At 50.2% G+C, this 18370-nt stretch overlaps 1 protein-coding gene across 1 annotated transcript in view; it reads left to right on the forward strand.

Moving 5' to 3' along the window:
* LOC135827465 (uncharacterized) overlaps positions 1 to 18370 on the forward strand; it is a 79937-nt gene that overhangs the window by 52068 nt on the left and 9499 nt on the right. The window contains exons 4-5 of the mRNA XM_065339959.1: positions 2558 to 2680; positions 5718 to 5822. Coding sequence (XP_065196031.1) covers positions 2558 to 2680; positions 5718 to 5822 — 228 coding nt within the window. The remainder of the gene's footprint in view (positions 1 to 2557; positions 2681 to 5717; positions 5823 to 18370) is intronic.

Below are 18370 nucleotides of genomic sequence, written 5' to 3' on the forward strand. Positions count from 1 at the left end.
AACATTCCTTTTGAGTCTCTCTCCCCTCCCCCGGAGCGACTCACGTGACCAGTTTTGGCAGTGAGCAAGTACAAGTACAAGTGGGTGTGCGTGTGCGTGTGTGCGTGCTTGCGTGTGTGTATGTGTGAGTGTGCGTACATACTTGGGTGTGTACGCGAGTATTTGAGTTTGCTAGCCTGCGTGCGTTTCTTTGTGTTTGTGTGTTTCTTTGTGTGTGTGTATGTGTGTGTGTGTTTCTTTGTGTGTGTGTGTGTGTGTGTGTGTTTCTTTGTGTGTGTGTGTGTTTGTGTGTGTGTGTGTGTGTTGGCGCGCGTGCGTGCGTGCGTGCCTGTGAGCAAAAAACAGAAAATCGAAAAATTAAAAATAGGGATTCACTGGCCAGAAAAAGCCACTTCAATCAGCTGCGTGGTGGATACCAGGCTAAAATTAGTTGCGGTCAAATCATCAGCCTCACAAGCTGTTGAATGATGTGATCCTAGCACAAGTTGCTTCCGCGATGCGTCAGGCGAAATAGCACGTCATAGTACATTCGAGATCAGCGGGAAGAAGGTGACGACGTCCACTAATTAAGTATCTGTGCACACGAATCTGCTGTGTGTGTTACTCTGTGTGTCAGCTATGGCATCATCGCCTGTGGTTCCATGCCTAGCATGTACGTTTGAACCATCCTGCAAAGGTTGAATGACGTAGGTTGAGCGATCGCTCCGCGAAACATACTTTTCGAAATTCTCTTCATAGTATATCTTCCACCATTGAAATTTCGAATTTCTTCGAATTTTTTGCTGAGAGGGGTGGCTTGCAACCTCGATATGGCTTGTTCCAGGCATGCTTTGGAGCCATCGACTGTTGAAGTAGTGGCGGGGATCTGCCCTGCAACTGCTACAACAAAAAATGATTCGATCTGAGAAAGGGTGAGACCGCGAATCTCGGTTGAATATTGAGTATTTCAAGCCTTTTCACGACGAAGATGGAGTTCTTTTTGGAGATGGACGTCGCGGCAAAGGACATGGTGTCCGACTTCTGGCGTCTGGTGAAGCCAGGGATCATTTGTCCAGTCAGGTCGGCAGCCTAATCGTCGGTAAGTTTGTGTTTGGATCCCGTTCTGCTCGATGTGGTAGATCACAAACAATTTTGATATCGCACAAATTGATCTCAGCATCGTGCGTACGGTATTTCATATTCATAAAATCCCAAAGTGTCTCTGTGTGGCCGTCCTAGGCCACGAGAAACTCAAATCAGGCTCCTATGTCCTCTGCCTTCATGATTGAACGTCCACTTCGTTTGAACAACGAACACAACAATCGAGGACGGCTTTGCAATGAAAAATACAGCTATACTGGAGCTGAAAAAAAGAATAAAAAAACGTGCTCAGGATGAGACTCGAGTACACGCATACTCTCCCAGCAGGTGAAACGCAAATTTTTGTGAAAAATGCGTGTCGCGGACTGACCAGTAATTTCGCCTGACGGGCATGTCTGAGTTCTGAGTGTGTAACTGTGTGTGTGTGTGTGTGTGTAGCATTATGGTGATAATGCAGAATAATGGGTGCACGCAGCTTTGTGCTACCGCTCAATCTATGCTGCTACGTTTAATAGTGCTGTTACTGCATGCCCATGCTTTGCTGCTGGCTATGGTCTCTGTGCGGCTTGGCACTCTGCATGATATTGAATGCATCTCTCTACGTGACATTGAACGTGTCTCTTTACGTGACGTTCATGCGTGTCGCTCGCCTCCGATGTGGGCAGCGTCAGGCGGTGTCATGATGACGTTTGCTTGTAGCGCTCAACGTGGGTGGCATGCATCGTTCCATAGAGTTTGCTCTGTTATATATTTCCATCCGTTCTGTGCGATGATCATTCTTGCTTGCTCGTAGTGTTTCACCCTCCCACCTCCCATTTCTCATCACTAATTTGCTTTGATAAAGTGAATAAACGGGGTGTTGGCCACGCTCATTTCCGGCTACTCAGGGCCTCGGTCGCCGTTCCTCGGACGCAAACTCTTGTAGATACTTGGCTCCGCCAACATTCTGCTCCGGCAGTGTCTATCCAGCCGACCCTGAATCCTCTCTCGTAGATACTTGGCTCTGCCAACATTCTGCTCCGGCAGTGTCTACGTCTTTCTTTCCGTAGCCTCTCACTCCGCTGGTCGGCACTCCCCGTCCCGCAAGTTGCTGTGTGTTGTAGTGAATATGCGTGTGCGTGTGCGTGCGTGTATGTGCGAGCATGCAATCGTCTGTGTGTTTGTGTGTTGTCTGTGTTGGTTTGTGTGTTTGTGTGGATGTTTGTTTGAGCATGATAGCATGTGTGTTTCTTTATCTGTGTGTTTTGTTTGTTTGTGTGTTATGTGTGTGTATGTGTGTATGTGTGTGTATGTATCTGTATGTGTGTGTGTGTGTGTGTGTGTGTGTGTGTGTGTGTGTGTGTGTGTGTGTGTGTGTGTGAGTGAGCATGTCACCGTGTGCGTGTGTGCATGTCACCGTGTGCGTGTGTGCATGCATGTATGTACGTATGCGTGTGCTTGTTTGTGCGTGCGTGCGCATTTGTGCTTGCATACTCAGGCTCTTCTGATGCTGGCAGCATGCTACTATGGCAGCATTCATTGTGTCCAGTTTTTACTCTGGTGTGATCCGTCGCTCTTGCACGGCAAAGTTATGTTCCGTCCTGGTAGTGAGCCACGAGTGGTGAGTACTGGCCGAAGTGCTTGGCGTGAAACTGTTTGTTTTGATCACTGGTTTGTTTATTCTGATAAACTGAGCATGTGCTCATCCAGTGTCACTTCGCTGTCAAAGATGTTCCTAGAATATTGAATGTTCCTCTGTTTGTAAATGTGGTGAACATTGCGCCTCAAAGCCCTAATAGAGTAAAAGCTGTAACTAAAGACCGGCACCGTGACTAACAGCCAGCCTGCTGCTACACACCACTTCGCCAGGCACGGACGGTCTCATGTACAAAAATGCACGGTGACAAGTAACTACCCGCTGAACGCATCCAGCGACCGCCTTTTCTTGTCCCAAAGTCGATTTTGACCAGTAACTAGCGACAGCATAGCACGAAATAAAAGGTTGTTCGAAGCTCCTTCTTCGAAATTTTGATGATTTTCTGTCTGAATGGACTCTTTCGATACTACAGTTCTGCTGATTCACATGATCAAGCGTATCACCCCAGCCGTAGCCAGCCGCTTGTACACTGGATATGCTCGACCTGTGGTTGAATACGCCTCATCCCTCTGGCAATTTTAACTCTCCAGTGCTCTGGCGACTACCCTAGAACGGCTACAGGCAAGAGTGGCACGTGTGATCCTGCGGCAGTATGGTGTGTACCCTCCTCAAACGGAGCCGAAAGCCTCACTTTTCGCGCACCTCCAGTGGCCCAGCCTCGCATGGCGAAGACACATTCAGCACCTTCTTGAGCTCCACCACCCTATCAATAGACAGATGACGACCTTGGAGGACCAAGGCTACTCAGTGTCAAACAGCGCCAGGCGCCCCAACATCTACTCCCACCTGCTAGAGGCAGCACACACACGTGTGCCACCTTTCTCTTTGTCACCACTCCCACATGGAACTCCCTCCCGGCTGCCATTCGTACTGTATCTAGCCCAAAAATGTTTTACCGCCCTTGTCCGCACACATTTTGCTATCATCCGTGATGAGCCCTCTGGTTTCATTCCAAGTAGAGTAGCGTTGTCATAGAGCAGTGTGTTATATTACTACCACCCCGCATCTTTCTATTTCCTATTTTTAGTTTTCTCCTCAGCTTCTTCTTCATAAGCTGTTGACGGAGACTCCCTCGACTTAGTCTACGGCCTGTGGAGAATCCATAAATACAAATACAAACCAACTAAAAACTCAACCAAGAGATGGTAGATAGATATCTACTGTATCGTCTCTTGGGCTGACCTTCTAGTTTTCATCGCTGCTGGTGTCTCTGTGCGCATCTGCAAGCGCGTCACCCTGCAAAACATCGCCAGCTTTTGTCTCCTTCAAGCTACGCTGCATTTCCTTGATTTTGTCTATCATTATATTTTGACGATCGCCTTCGCCTCTCCCTCGTGCAGGGCAACTGTCAGAATAGCTATAGGGGTTTACACCCGACGTTGCCCCGAAACCTTCAAATGAGGCGAACAGGTAAACCACCACGCACCAGATTACTTCTCATCACCTTGTTCCGCTTACTGACAGTCTGTGTCATACAGCCCGAAAGTATGCGCTCATCCCTGGTGTATGAATCAATGGGCCACTACCGGTAGTAGTACACTGTCACTGGAGACGAGATGGAGCTTTCACATTGGCTTGGTGCAACGATAACACCTCGCGGCTCCGAAAACTCCACACCATCCACGAACCGCATGCGCAGAAAACTTCACTGTTTGTTCATTTAAGTTTTCCAGCCAGTTTCTCGTGGGAAATGCGATTCCAGGGGTGGTTGTTTTTTTCGATCAGTTTCTCGGCGATCTTGAGTCGTCAGCCCCCACATCGTGGACGACTGCGAGATACATCAGTGAGCTGGACAACCCGATGATTGTGCTGCTGCACTAGTTTCTGGATGACGCGTTTGCAGAAAATTCTGCCCAGGAAACAGAGACTGCAGCGACTTTAATCTGTCAGGAGGGAATCAAGAACGATCGCCCTGGACTTCCTGGTACTCCGTGACAATTCTCCATCGTATTGGGGGGTCTTGATATCAGCACCAGGCCTTCTCTGTGTTGCAGGTGAAGCAACAAGCGTCCTCTGACGACAACATTTGAACGCGAAACGCACGAGTCGTCTAGGAGTTTGAGGTGCTGCCTCCTTTGGAGTTTTGAGCCATTCCTTCCTCAATGTCACAAATCGACAACTGAAGAACACTGTTAGGTAGCTGGGAAGTTTATTCCGCCCTGAGATAATTTTGATTTGCTTGGTATGCTTCGGAAACGAAGCGCACATTTTTAGTAATTCGGACCAAGTTGAACATAACCACTGGCCAGTGGGTATACTTTAGTAGAGGTACAACATATCCACTGGCCAGTGGGTATACTTTAGTAGAGGTACAACATAACCACTGGCCAGTGGGTATACTTTAGTAGAGCTACAACATAACCACTGGCCAGTGGGTATACTTTAGTAGAGGTGAACGATAAGGGAAAAGGTACTGTAGTTCTCCCAAGGGTACACAACCCCCCAGAGTGTGCTACTGCAGTTTTGTTGTAACAGGTTATGAGATGGCAGAACTTCACATCACATGACGAGCTTGCACACATGAATTTCACACTGTGCTTGATAGATAGAGGGTTGAACCCAATTCTGTTTTGGGTTCAAATCTCCTGTGGTCACTTTGCACTGCTTGCCAGCGTAACCTTTTGAACCACGAGTGATGTGAAGTTCTGGCATGGCAGCACTGGATAAAGGCTGTGTGGTCAGTTGTACACTCTTGGGGTTATGTACTCTTTGTATCACTAATCTGAGGTTATGAGTTCAGTTCATAGGCACCACTGATGCAAGTATTATTGTGAATTTTGTTTCAAGTTCCAGCCAGCATTTACTATATCCACGTCCTCTACGACACACACACTAAGATGAGATATGCTGTGTTCTTGGAGAAGTCAATTGTACTTCGAGTACATGTGCATGGTACTATGCTGCAATAGAAAGGAAAAATCTGGAACTTGTATGTTTTGCAAGTGATTGTAAGAATGTGTTTGTGGGTATGTGTGTGTTTGTTGCTATGGTGACCTAATAGAGCTGCCGCCCAGTATCACTTCTACATGTCTGCGCGTTCCGTGGACATAAAGCACTGTGTGAGCTGCTGATAAAAAATGGTGTCGACGTTAATGTCCAAAATGAGGTGAGCTTTGGAGGTGGAATGCACCAATCAAATGTGCTTTGCAACAAACTCTTGTGACATCAAGTATTTTTCAAGGACACCAAACCATTTGTCCTCATGTACTGAATATTGATGTGCGCATGGGTACATAATGCACGGCATCATGTATGCCCGGGCTGTAGCTGCCACATATTTGACTGGTCCGGAGAGACATTTTTAACTTAAAATGATATGACCGAATCAAGTTACTACAATGTACCAGTACATGTAGTGCACCTATACAGGTTATACAATTGCATCGTCAGTTGAAATGTTTTTGGCGAAGTCGCAGATTCGTGAGTGATCGTGGCACAGCGCCGCATATTAAACACATTCCAAAATCTGCTGACTCACCCTCGTATCTTAGTGTGTCCATTCGAAAATCTCTATGAAATCATTGGTATAACCTCTAGATGTATACGAATTCTCATAACTTGGAGAAAGATGATTGACACGGTCTTGTGTGGATTGAATAAACGTCTTCAGGCTGCGAAGTGCACTGAATGACCTCTCCGATGTGGCGTTCGTGGCTGGAAGAATAAGCAGCAGGTAAAACAACCAGCAGGCAGGAAATGACTTGTACAGCTGGTGCAAAGTGAGCAGCTCAGCTCCTTACAAATTACAGCCTGTTTGGGCGCGTTCCTGTCACTCCTTTGAACCTTTGAGTTGAACCTTGGTATAAAAATGTTGTAGCCTGCAGGCACGATGACCAGGTGACTGGTGTACGGACAAGCACGTGACCGCTTACTCACCCGTGTTTTATTTGGGAATAAGGGCCAAACGCTGCATCGCAGCCTTCTTGGAACAATACCAGTCGACTCAGCATCCAAAAGACTACAACATCTTATGGGCCAATCGTGTTCATCCGCGCTTTCATAAGAACGAACTGGCGCTTTTAGTGACATTTTGCATACAACCCCCCCCCCCCCCCCCTATGAAATAGTGGTTGCGACTTCGGCGATAATTTTTTTCTAGGAAAGGGTTTGCTGCCACACCGGAGTCAAGTGTCAAGTCAAGTCGTCGGAATATCGGGAGCTCCAGTGTGGGAGCAAACCCTTTCCTAAATCCCCCTCTGATAGGGTCATCCAGTTTCGGTGGAAGAGCGTGAGTTCGATTGGGGATAAAGGAGGAAGCGTCTCAAATTCCTCGGACCAAGACCATTCGACTCAGCATCCTGAAGACAGAAAGATGGCACTATAGACCAATCCCGAAAAGATTGTCTGGGTTCGAAAGGGGGCATGTCAACTGAGAGTACACTGTACAACACATACATGGCACTGGTAGTCCCTACCTGATCAGCATGCGGCACAGGACGTGTTTGATCGTTCTCGAGTGAATGCAAGGGTAAGTACACGGTTAATCCCTGCACCCGTAAATATGCAAGCACCTCCAAGTGAACCCGCACGCCCAGCTTGGGCACTCGTGCACCCTCGCAGTCAGACACAAGCGAACACATGCACGCACACGCCACTGGCGTACCCATGCTCTGACACGCAGACACCCGCATGACGTACCGCTCACTATGGCGTGCACAAACATACAATAGACACATTGGGTTGGGGGTTGCCAGGATTTCTTTTGGACAATTCAAATATTCAAGAATATGCTCTTTGATAATAATTGAGTGAGTGAAGATGCATGCCTGAAACTAGCATCCGCCCGCCAAGGGCGGACAAATGGCCACCGCGGCCAGCAGCTGCCCGCCGGGGGCTAAACTAGCATACTGCCCACCGAGGGCGCCCGAATGGCTAAACTAGCCGACTGCCCACAGAGGGCGCGCCTATGGCCGCCGAGGCCAGCAAACTGCCCGCTGAGGGCTAAACTAGCATACTGAACACCGAGGGTGCTTAAATGGTCGCCGCGGCCAGCAAACCGCCCGTCGAGGGCTAAACCAGCAGACAACCCATCGAGGGTGCACAAATTGCCATCGAGGGTACGCAAATTGCCACCGAGGCCAGCAAACTGCCCACCATGGGCCGATATTATCTTGCCAGTCGAGGCCACACAAACGGCCACCGAGGCAGCCAATCGCCCACTGAGGGCTCACACGACTGCCTGGCATCAGGCGTCACAACATACAGACATAATAGGAGGCCCGTTTGCCCCAAAAATATAGTAGTCCTAGAATAGTCAGGGAGCCGACCTTCAAAAAAGTGGCGCTCCGGGTCGGGCGAGATGGAGTACAAGATCTCTTCAGCAATGGGTTATGGGTCTATCAGAGAAGGGCTTTCGAGTTCTAGGCCATCCCAAAGCTGTGCACGGACATCGCGAGGACGCATTTTGTGCGACGAGCAAATTCACAATTGTCAAGCATTTAGGCGCAAATGTTTTTCGTTCTCAGCCGACTTCTCGGTTTGAGAAGTAGGTGCGCACGCTCAAAATTCCAAATCAGTGACTATGCGCCTGTCCAGAAGATGACGACGCTGCAAGCTTACTTTCTCAAAGCATGACATACATTTTCATTACGATTTTGGCTTTGAAAGTGAGAATAGTATTGCCATCGTCAGGTCCACTAGTCACGAAGCATGGCGCTTCTGGACAAAAGCGCAACATAGAGTGTGTACCAGCAATAGTGCACAATAATACTCGTGCCTACTCCGGCAATTCTGCAACGCGTGCAAGCAAAGTTCCAAAAGTATATTTCCAGGTCTGACTGAGGTCGAGTCGAGCGAAGATTCCGGCAGAGTAGGCGAGATGTTGCTTGCTGACAAGTCGGCCTCCGCGTCCCTGAGTCCTGACTGCCAGTGCCACAGCCGTATGCACCAGTGACCAGTCACCGGACGTGCAAGATCATCATCACCCATGTCGGTACTCTGCCTGGCCTATTTATCTGCTGGTGGTGTCAACTCCGTTGCAGTTTGCCAGCTTGTTTCTTCCTGTACTCGTTCTTCACTGGTTCAGGTGAGCCTAGCTGCTTTTGCACAAAATACTTTGTGGATCCTGTGAGAGATCATGTAACTCGAAAACGAGAGGTTGTTTGAAACAAAGGTAGAATGACAATCACTGCCAGTTCCACATGCACTTCTGACAGGAACTACGACAGACGTCTACGTGGCAGCACCAAAGGAGAGCATGGGATAGGCAACATAACAAGATAGAACATACATGCGCGCACGTGCATGTGTGCGAGCTTGTGTACACGCGCGCACGCCCACACACGCTTGCAAGCGTGTACTCACATGTGTGCGAGTGTGCATGAGTGCACACACACGCACACACACATGTGACTCTCTGTTCGCACACACACACACATACATGTGTGCGAACATGCGCGCATTCTTCACACACGCGCGCACATACACACAGGTGGATGCGCACATGCCAATGCTCACACACACGCATACACGTGTACATGTGCACACACACACGTGTGCGCGCTTGCACGCACATACACACAGGTGGATGCGCACATGCAAATGCTCACACACACACGCGCATACACGTGTACATGTGCACGACACACGCGCGCGTGCGCGCGCACGCACACGTGGATGCGCACATGCAGATGCTCACATGCACACATACATATAAACACACACACTCATGCACGCACGCGTCATTATCTACGAATCTCAGAAACATGCAACACACGGCCAGAAGTTAATCATCACCAGTGAACTTGCTGTGATTGTGGTACCAACAACATGCTGTGCAAGAACGTCACCATCATCGGCTGCTCTGAGGTAGCATTCCAGAATGGCAATTTACAAAGCCGCTGTCTAGTGCCCTACTATCATCTCCACGGAGCAGCAGTCAGAACCCAGGAGATAACTGCTCGGCATAGCTGCAAACATCGCAAAGGTTACAGCACTGGATGCTTCTAGTGCAACGGGTCACCCCAACCCTGTACTATACTTGCTGGTGCATGTCCGAATGTGACAACCCAATCATTAGCGCCCATGTTCTGGACCGTCACTAACGCTTCCGCCCAGGGCCTTATTACAGGCTTTTACGGTACTCGCCGATGCATGTCCGAATGTGGCAACCCGCTCAGCAGCACTACACATGTGAGCAACACGTGGACGTCGTTGGCAGCACAGAGCAGAGGATCGCAAACCGGATGAAGAATGGATACTCTTCTCCATGATGAAGGGATCAAAAACCGTTCAACACAGATATTGCGCTACATCGTCTTGCCTGGATGTATGCGGTGGTGCCGATGGTGGTGCCGATGCATATCGCGTCCATGACACTGTTTACATATCTGCATTCAGCCTTTGTTCACATAAATATGATGCACCGTAGCTGTAGTTTTAAAATGATTATATTCTACATGTTACCGCCACAATTACTGATTGCGTTTGCGGAAATTCCTAAAATATACTACGTCTACTACTACTCAATTTACCACACAAAGGACTGAATGAAGTAGGGAAATAATCATCCCATGATCTTCTACAATGTGAATGCTTCCACGTACGCGCATGTCATTGTGCAGCATCCGAAACTTCAACAAAACAATGATTCAAAGAGACGTTATTCAAGATAAGTCATGCATTTCTACGTTCACTGGTATAATCAAAGATTCCGTTCAAGGCAGCTGCCATGGTGTGTACCTTACCACCTTTAACACACGTTGTCAGTCCGCTCATTGACTAGCATGAAATCGTTTGTAGCAGGAGTACTCTAGTTTGTAGTGAGGATCAATCTACAAAACACTATTGGTAAAAACAATCCAGAGTCACCTGGATGGAGACGGACAGTTCCTACGAGACCTGCCTGTCGACATCAGGGTCAAGTGGCAAGTCATTTAGCCGTTACGCACGACAATCTCAGGAACACCAGTCATGTCCTCCTTCGACGAACCAGCTACTGTATGTTACTTCAGAACTCAGAACGACACAATTATACAAACAGAATGAAAAATGCTTCATCGACGGTGTGACTTTGCGTTTCGCTTCGTGTTTCTTTGTGTTTCTCTTGAAAATCTAGCAAAATTGAGTCATTCGCATGAAAATGTCTGGTTACGTCAGCGAAACCCTTACCTACCTCTGTGCGAAGTTTCAAGTCCTCCCTCTGAAGTGGCATACCCCGAAAATAGAAAGCATCCTACAGATTTCAGCTCCCGGACTAGAAACCATGGCATCCTGTTCCACGCAACCCACAACGAGCTAGCTTTGTGGCCACGGCTGCAAGTGCAGCGAATTACTCACAGTAATACCGTGCCCGTGCAGGCATACACACATTAGTTCTCATGGTTATCATTGCGAGAGCCGCTCACTAACTTACAAGCTAGGCTGCCTGCCGCACGTAATGTTCGCATGCAGAGCTTCTCCAGCGGCCCGCCGGCTTTACTTGCCATTCACATGCCCCATGCTGCGCCATGAGTGAAGCGCCACTGATACGCATGGTGTGAGAGCTGACCTCGTTCGTCCTCAGGGCTAGCTGCAGAATCTTGTTCCGTTCCTCCCTGGTCAGAAACCGGCCAAACACAAGCACAAACACTGGCTTCATCGCCTCTCTCTGACCCGCAAGGTCTAGATAGGCGGTCAGGGCACGCACAGGGCAGAAGTCGTCGCGCGTCTCGCGCAGCTGTACTTGGCCGCCGTCACCCAGCTGGGCTGTCTTCGTCACCCGCAAGCGGACGACTGCCGATGATACCTGGACGCTGATCTGCTGCCAGGTTAGCGTGCGTGTGCTATCGACTCTTGTTGCAAGCGGTGCCAAGAATTCACTCGCCCGCAGGAGGCCGGGGAACGCTGTCAAGACACTGGCCCAGATCATTGCGCGGTCCGACTCGCTGTAGTTGGACCGGAGTAGGAAATGCTGTAAATCGGCCAGATCTTGCCCAGTGAGACCTCTCCGCGTCGTGGTTGCGGGACCCTGCCTCCTCTCAAGGCCCTTGAGAACTGCAGAAAGACGGACCGACTGCATACAAGTCACAGGAACACGCTTGCACAGCAAATGATACCGTACCGCTGACAAATACACACGCACAGTCGCCACACACCTCGTAAAGGATAGCTCGGTAGCAAATAACACGATATCCTCATTGGAGGGTGCAAGGGGATTGACAATATGTGTAACGCAATAATCATTGAAGGCATCAATGCCAGTGGAGAACATTCTCGCTGAGCGTTCCGACACTGAACCTGCTACAAGTGCATCAGCCTCAAGGCCTAGAGCAGCACGGCCCAGCAGGGGCATGGCACTGGCGAAGCAGCCGCCGTTGGCGCCAGTTGACGGAAGCGGGTCAGCTGCAAGTGAGAAAGAGCATCAGCAATGCCGTTATTAGTGCCAGCAATATGGCGGATATACAATATGAAATTTCGCCAAGCAGCAACAGCTAACATAAAGCGGATCAACGCCATGGCCTGCTTGTTCCTACATGAACCATTCTTCCAAGCTCTAACTACCGTTTCATTATCGCAATGAAACAACAGCTTCTTCCCTGCCCAGCACGGACCCCAAATGCAGCAAGCTAGACCAATGGGAACCATTTCCCTAACCATAATAACGCTTAGCTGAGGAGATCAAACTCCGCCGGCCACTTCCAAAAAAAAAGTCGCCCTAGAAGTAGCCCCCGTAGCCCTCGCCGGAGGCATCTGTTAACAACTGGAGGTCAGGAGAACGGGACCAGGGCTGGTCGTGGAAGAAGGACTTCCCATTCCAGTCGGCCGCAAAGCGATGCCACCAGGCGATGTCGAGGCGCGCTTCCTCGTCGATCGCGATCCGGGCAGACATGGCGGAAGCCGCTGTGCTGAGGTCAATGAGGCGCCAAATGAACGTGCGGCCCGCGGGGACCACTTTGGCGGTGAAGGACAGCGTGCGAATGAGGGACAGGAGCTCACGCTTGGAGCAGTCGGTGCGCTGGAGCCAAGTTGCCAGAGCTGTGTGGAGGGCGGACAACTTGTCCTGGGGGAACCGTGTCACCTGCTCCACACTGTCAACTTCGAACCCCAGGACAGTCATCACAGTGGTTGGAGGGACGACCTTGTCATGGCCGGTAGCCACTGGAACGCCCAAGTTCTCAAACACGGTTAGCAGCGTCGCCTGTTGAATGGCTGCGGTAGATGACGGAGGAGAGGGGCTAGGCGGGGCAACGCCGATATAGTCGTCCAGATAGTGTTTGAGGTCGGCCAGGGAATAGTTGTGCGGGAGTATCCAACATAGCGCATCTGCCAGCAGGTTGAGAAGAGCTGGGGAAGATCGCAGCCCGAATGGCAGCACCTTGTCGAAATAATACTGCCCGTCCCACACCATGCCTAGGAGGGGCTAATCGTGTGAGTGGACAGGGATGTTGCGGAATGCGTGGCGGATATCCACCTTGTATTATTAGCGCGCCCTTGCCGTGACGGATCACGTGCCCCACGGCGACATCCACAGTAATGTACTTGAGGCTGTACAGGTCATCGGGAATGCCATCGTTGATACTAGCGCTGGCCGGCACAGACAGATGCACTATCAGGCGGTGGCCACCCGACTTCTTCGGAATGACACCGATGCCAGCCGAACGGGAGTTGGCGAAAGGGGGTTGCCAAATCGGACCGGCCATATGACCAAGCTGAATCTATTTAGCGAGGTAAGCAGGGGAAACAAATGCCGAAGCAAGATTCTCACAAAGGAAAGAATAACGGGGACCGTCATTGCCAACTCTAAAACCATAGCGTAAACCATCTAACAAATGGGCAACATATGCAGGATCAGGGTGTGCGACCAATTCAATTTGTAATGCCTGCAGAACAATTGGAGTGTGAGGGATGTGCGTGGGTAAGGCAGGGTGTGTATGTGCGTGCGAATCAAACACGAGTGCATTAAAAACAACAGGAGGTGAGGTGTGTGCGTGGATAAGCCAGGATACAGACTAGCCGGGGCCTCACTGGCAGGCGTGTGCCCCGCACCGGGTGGCAACGTCTGCAGACGTGGCGATATCTACAGTTCCAAAAATTACACCTGCCCTTGTTGTACAGCTCGCACGCTGGCTGGGTCGTGCCGGGCTCGCGCTGATCCCGGGAGGTGCAAGTGTTGGCGGTGTGGCTGAGACGTTTGCAGAGCGGGAAGAGAACGAGTGCCTGGCCTGTGAAGCAACGGGTGTACAGGTCCTGGTCAACCACATCCCACTGCACGCTAGGGCTGTGGGTGAGTTTCCGACGGAACTCCTCGTCGTATTGGCACACCGCCAACCACCTATATCGTTTCGCCGCTTGGATGATACGAAGCTGATACGTGATCAGCGACTGCGCCCTTGCGGGTTGGGTGTCGCAGATCACTGCGCAATACACTGACCACGCCTCCAGTCAAATGGGCAGGCTCTCCAGCTTGCGGCGGGATGACAGGGACAGGGAGAGAACTAGCTGGCCACTGTCCTTTGACACCTGGACTCGCTTCGTGGCTGGCTCATCTGCGAGGGGGTGAGGAACAACGCAAGCTCCACATATTTCCCGCGTAGCACCTTGTCGTACGTACTGCGGGGCAAGTGGTCAGTCACCCCATTAGGCCTCGGTCACACTACGGCAAAAATGCTGCGTCAGCGTCAGAATCATGAGCTTTTCCTTGGCAACTGACGCAAACACGGGAAATTTGAGCGTCAGACGCTGCTGCGTCTGACGTGGGGAAATTGGCTGCGTTGCCGCTGATGGGAGTGACGCTTGGCGGAAAAACAGTGTCTTTCAAGGCAGTTGCTTGAGTTGAGCAGTCTTTCGACATTCGTCTCTTCAAGGTTTGCTTTGTTCCCTCCCTTTTTTCGAGATGAGCCTGTGGACCTCGAGGCTGAGGCTGCTCTGCTCCGAACCTGGTGGAAGAGCGAGGCGCTTTCTGAGAAGAAAATGATGTTGAAAAAGGACAGTAGTATGAGTGGGTCATCGCTCAACTGGAGCCTGTTGACTTGTGAGTGTTGTTGTTGCCACCAAGAGCCCCAAAAAAGGAGAACCACTATGACGAAGTCAGGAGAAACACAGCTGCGATGCAAATAATTCGAAAAGAAACAACAACAATCGTGCACGCATGGACCTTTCGTCTTCTTGTAATAATGAAGAATCAATGAAAATTTTGAAAATATTGTGCGACAATTTTTTGTATAATAAACAAAAGGCCGGCTTCCGTGGGAATCCATGTCGTCATTGAGTTTCCCTGGTGATTTTGTGACGTTGACAAATGTGTCAGGCCGCGGCAGTCATGAGCTGCAAAAAAAACCACTGTGTGACCCCGCGACTGCGTCAAGTGCTGCGTCTTGACGCTGCGTCCAGCTTCAAACTTGCCCTAGTGTGACCGAGGTCTTATGGGACCCGACATTGACAGCACTAGGGTTACACACATAATCATTGTATGCGAGACTGCTGGAGATATTCACACTAGGAGTAGGCACACAAGAGCTATGGATAGTCACACCACTAGGGGGAGACAGCCCGTCGACAGCAGTCGACGCAGCCACAGGGGCAGGGTGCTACCACTAGGTGGCGAACATGTGGATCTACTACTACACATACCCGTACCTGTGGGAAACGACTCCTCCACTTGCACCCGAGGATCGGCAGTGTTGGCAGGGGCAGCCGGGTGGGACGGACGGCGTGTCGACTCCGCCTGACCCGAGGCTGCAGGGGCGATGGCTCTAACAGCCGCCTGGACCTATGTGGCGATCAAGGCGTGGAGGGTTGCCATTTGGCCAGGAGAAAACCCGGGCGCCGGAGCTGGCATTGCCGAGGGAGCAGGGGGTGCTGCAGCAGCAGGAGGAGCTCGCGCAGCCATGCTGCGCGACGCGACACGTCGAGTGCTCATCTCAGCAACTAACGGAGAAAAGGGAAAACCTCGGAAGGAAAAAAGACTTGCACTGCAACCGCAAAGAACGCTCCTTCGCACAAAGACAGCTCAGCAAAACACATCTCCAAATAATTAGACGCCGCCTCCACGACTGTCCATAAAATTTTGACAGGCCACACGCTGTGCACGGGGCTTAGTCACGAGGTGGTCACGTGACACTCACTCGCAGCACTCCACCACCAGTATGCGTGTGCATGGGCTAACTTTGCTGTGCAAAGCCCACCTTTTTCTCGTTAGTTGCACGCAAGAGAGACAATGCGACAGAAAGCAAAGCCCTTTGTAGTTTTCTCTCTCACACTGGTAATGGTCTGCTGTTGGAGTTGAAATGCTAAGACATAATCCTTTTTTTGCTCTTCTGTGTAGTGTGGAGAGGGCAACGAACATGTAGAGCTCACTTTGATGCAGTAGGCAAGGCTGTGAGCGCTGTGCGATAGGCCGTGAATCTCACGAGATATTTCGAGTGCTATTGTTTGTTGCGAGCGCTTCGTCTTCGATGAGTCCTGCCTCTTTCCTGGCAGGTGCCCTCCTATAGAACCAACCACAAAGTGACGGTACTCATCTGCAGCCGATCAATGGTTTATTGCACAAGAAGATAGCGTATTCGCCAAGCCAGTGCCACGCCAAAGACCATCACCGTGTCACACCGTCGGAACGAGTTCATGATGAGAAACATCATTTGTGCGAGCGTGATGAAGAACTATTCGAAAGACAACATAGTCTTTACCCCCGGGATGACAACTATGCGCACGCCCTGCAAGGGGAGAATGTCACCAGCGACATCAACGAAGACAATAGCAGTATTTCGGAAACCTGGAATCAGCGGACGTCGTCAAGCTCCTCCGCGACCCGGTACATGTACAGTATAGGTGACATGTCGACTTTAGCGTGCGGAAACACTGCATACGCTGCAGTAATGCTGCGAGAGTTTGCGGCAGGAGTCCAAGTCGGGAAATCCATCAGCTCCAAAAGCTACCTGTAGGTGGGCGATGAGACTCCAGCTTCAGACTTCAACAGTCAGGACTTGTAAATACCGGTAGTTGAACCTTGTGAAGCAGCGATCGAGAAGTTAGTTGAAATCGTAGCTATTGCAGTATGTCGGCGCTATGTAGCTTGTATTTTTCACGGAGAGTCGATCGCCACGCGAATGGTTCTCTCCTCGCCGAGAGGTAGCTGGCCTCCAAACTCCGTCAGGGTCTGCCTAGGGTAGCGGAAGTCCTATTAGGTAGAAATGGTTCAAGTAACGTGTAATGTTTGGTGTGGCCAAGCTTGCCTGCTAGTATTTATAATTTTTATTTATTTATTTTTCACTGAATACCACAGAACCATCAGATGCTGCAAAGCGTAGTGGTGGCATATTGGATGGAAGTAGGGGCGGGGCAAAAGTAACTCCTCTGACCAAAGGTCTCGGATTCATCGTTACTCATGTGTGCCGATACGTAGGAGAAAAGAACATGTGCACCCAAGAGGGAAGGACATTTGCAAACGATAATGGAGAGAATTTGAGATTGAGATAATTGTGACATAACACAATAGTAAAAAAACAGTGCACCGTGGGTTAGGAAGAGGGAGAGAACTGATAGTCGTATAAGGTATGATGACTGGGAGACACAAGGCAGGTTTAAGGCTGAGCGAAGGGGATCAGAGAGGGGTAGAAGGGAGCTGGAGTTCTGGTGAAATGCATATTAATTTTTTTTTTTAAATTTGACTCGTGAGTTCCTGTCGGCAACGTCCTCACACGCATGGCTTCCGCGGAGAATCAGTTCAGGATGACAGGATCAACCAAACTTACCTCAACCTGAATGTAGGTTGTCGATGACAGGCTTTGGTGTGGTTCGCTGAGCAGGTTCTTGCTCAAAAACACTGTTGAAAAAAGTCACGAAGTTTTTGTATACGGAGGAAGTAAAATGAAAAAAATTTTTTTTTCTTGACTATCATCAGTGGAACATTTTTTAATTTTAAATGTTGGGTTAGCTTTTGGGCTTACCCTAGTTAGCGATAAGACCGATGCGCTGCTCTCTATTTCGTGCTGCGACTGAGCTGGCTTTACAGGCGCACTCAACTGCTGTGCATGCGTGCCCAAATCACCTTGGGTAGCTCTTGCTGTGCTCACCTAGGCTTGTGCTTTCCTTTGCAGTGGTACTGAGCAGCCACCGGAATTTATTTGCTTGGAGAACAGAATTATTCCTGTAGCTATGCAAAAGAAGTTACATCAATAACGTCTGGCGCTAGCCAGGGTCCACACAGCTTCCAAGCTCTCTCGATTATTGAGACTCTTTGTAGTTCTCTCGCAGCCATTTACTGCACGACAAACATGTTGTCTACCTCTGAAGCATGTCATATGAAAGTGTCGGACTTCCGGGCCGAGCTGGAAGGCCGTGGGTTCAATTCGAGCGGAACAAACCCAACGCTATTTGCCCGTTTGCTGCTCAGTATCGAGGACACGTCAAGCACGGGAACCTCTAGTCCCGTCGGCCACGGCATCCTTGCAGCGGGCGCCAGAGCAGGAAAAAGAGCAGGATCTGGAGAGTGTTGCGGCAGCCTCTCCGAGTCCTCTGGTCCAAGACCGGAGTAGGAATGTCGATTTGTACCAGATTGTGCGGCAGGAAGTACACTCCGCCGTCAATGTTGCCTTGTCGGAGGCCATCTCTCCAATGCTGGCCACCAGTACTGCCCCTGGATCTGGAACTCAACCTTCGGCGGAGTCTTCGAACGCTGGTAATCTCGCCGTTCCCCAGACTTTACGAGAGAAAATAATGAAGGGTGACTTTGTACAT

Source organism: Sycon ciliatum, chromosome 11, assembly GCF_964019385.1.
Source record: "Sycon ciliatum chromosome 11, ocSycCili1.1, whole genome shotgun sequence".
In the NCBI taxonomy this organism is placed as follows: domain Eukaryota; kingdom Metazoa; phylum Porifera; class Calcarea; order Leucosolenida; family Sycettidae; genus Sycon; species Sycon ciliatum.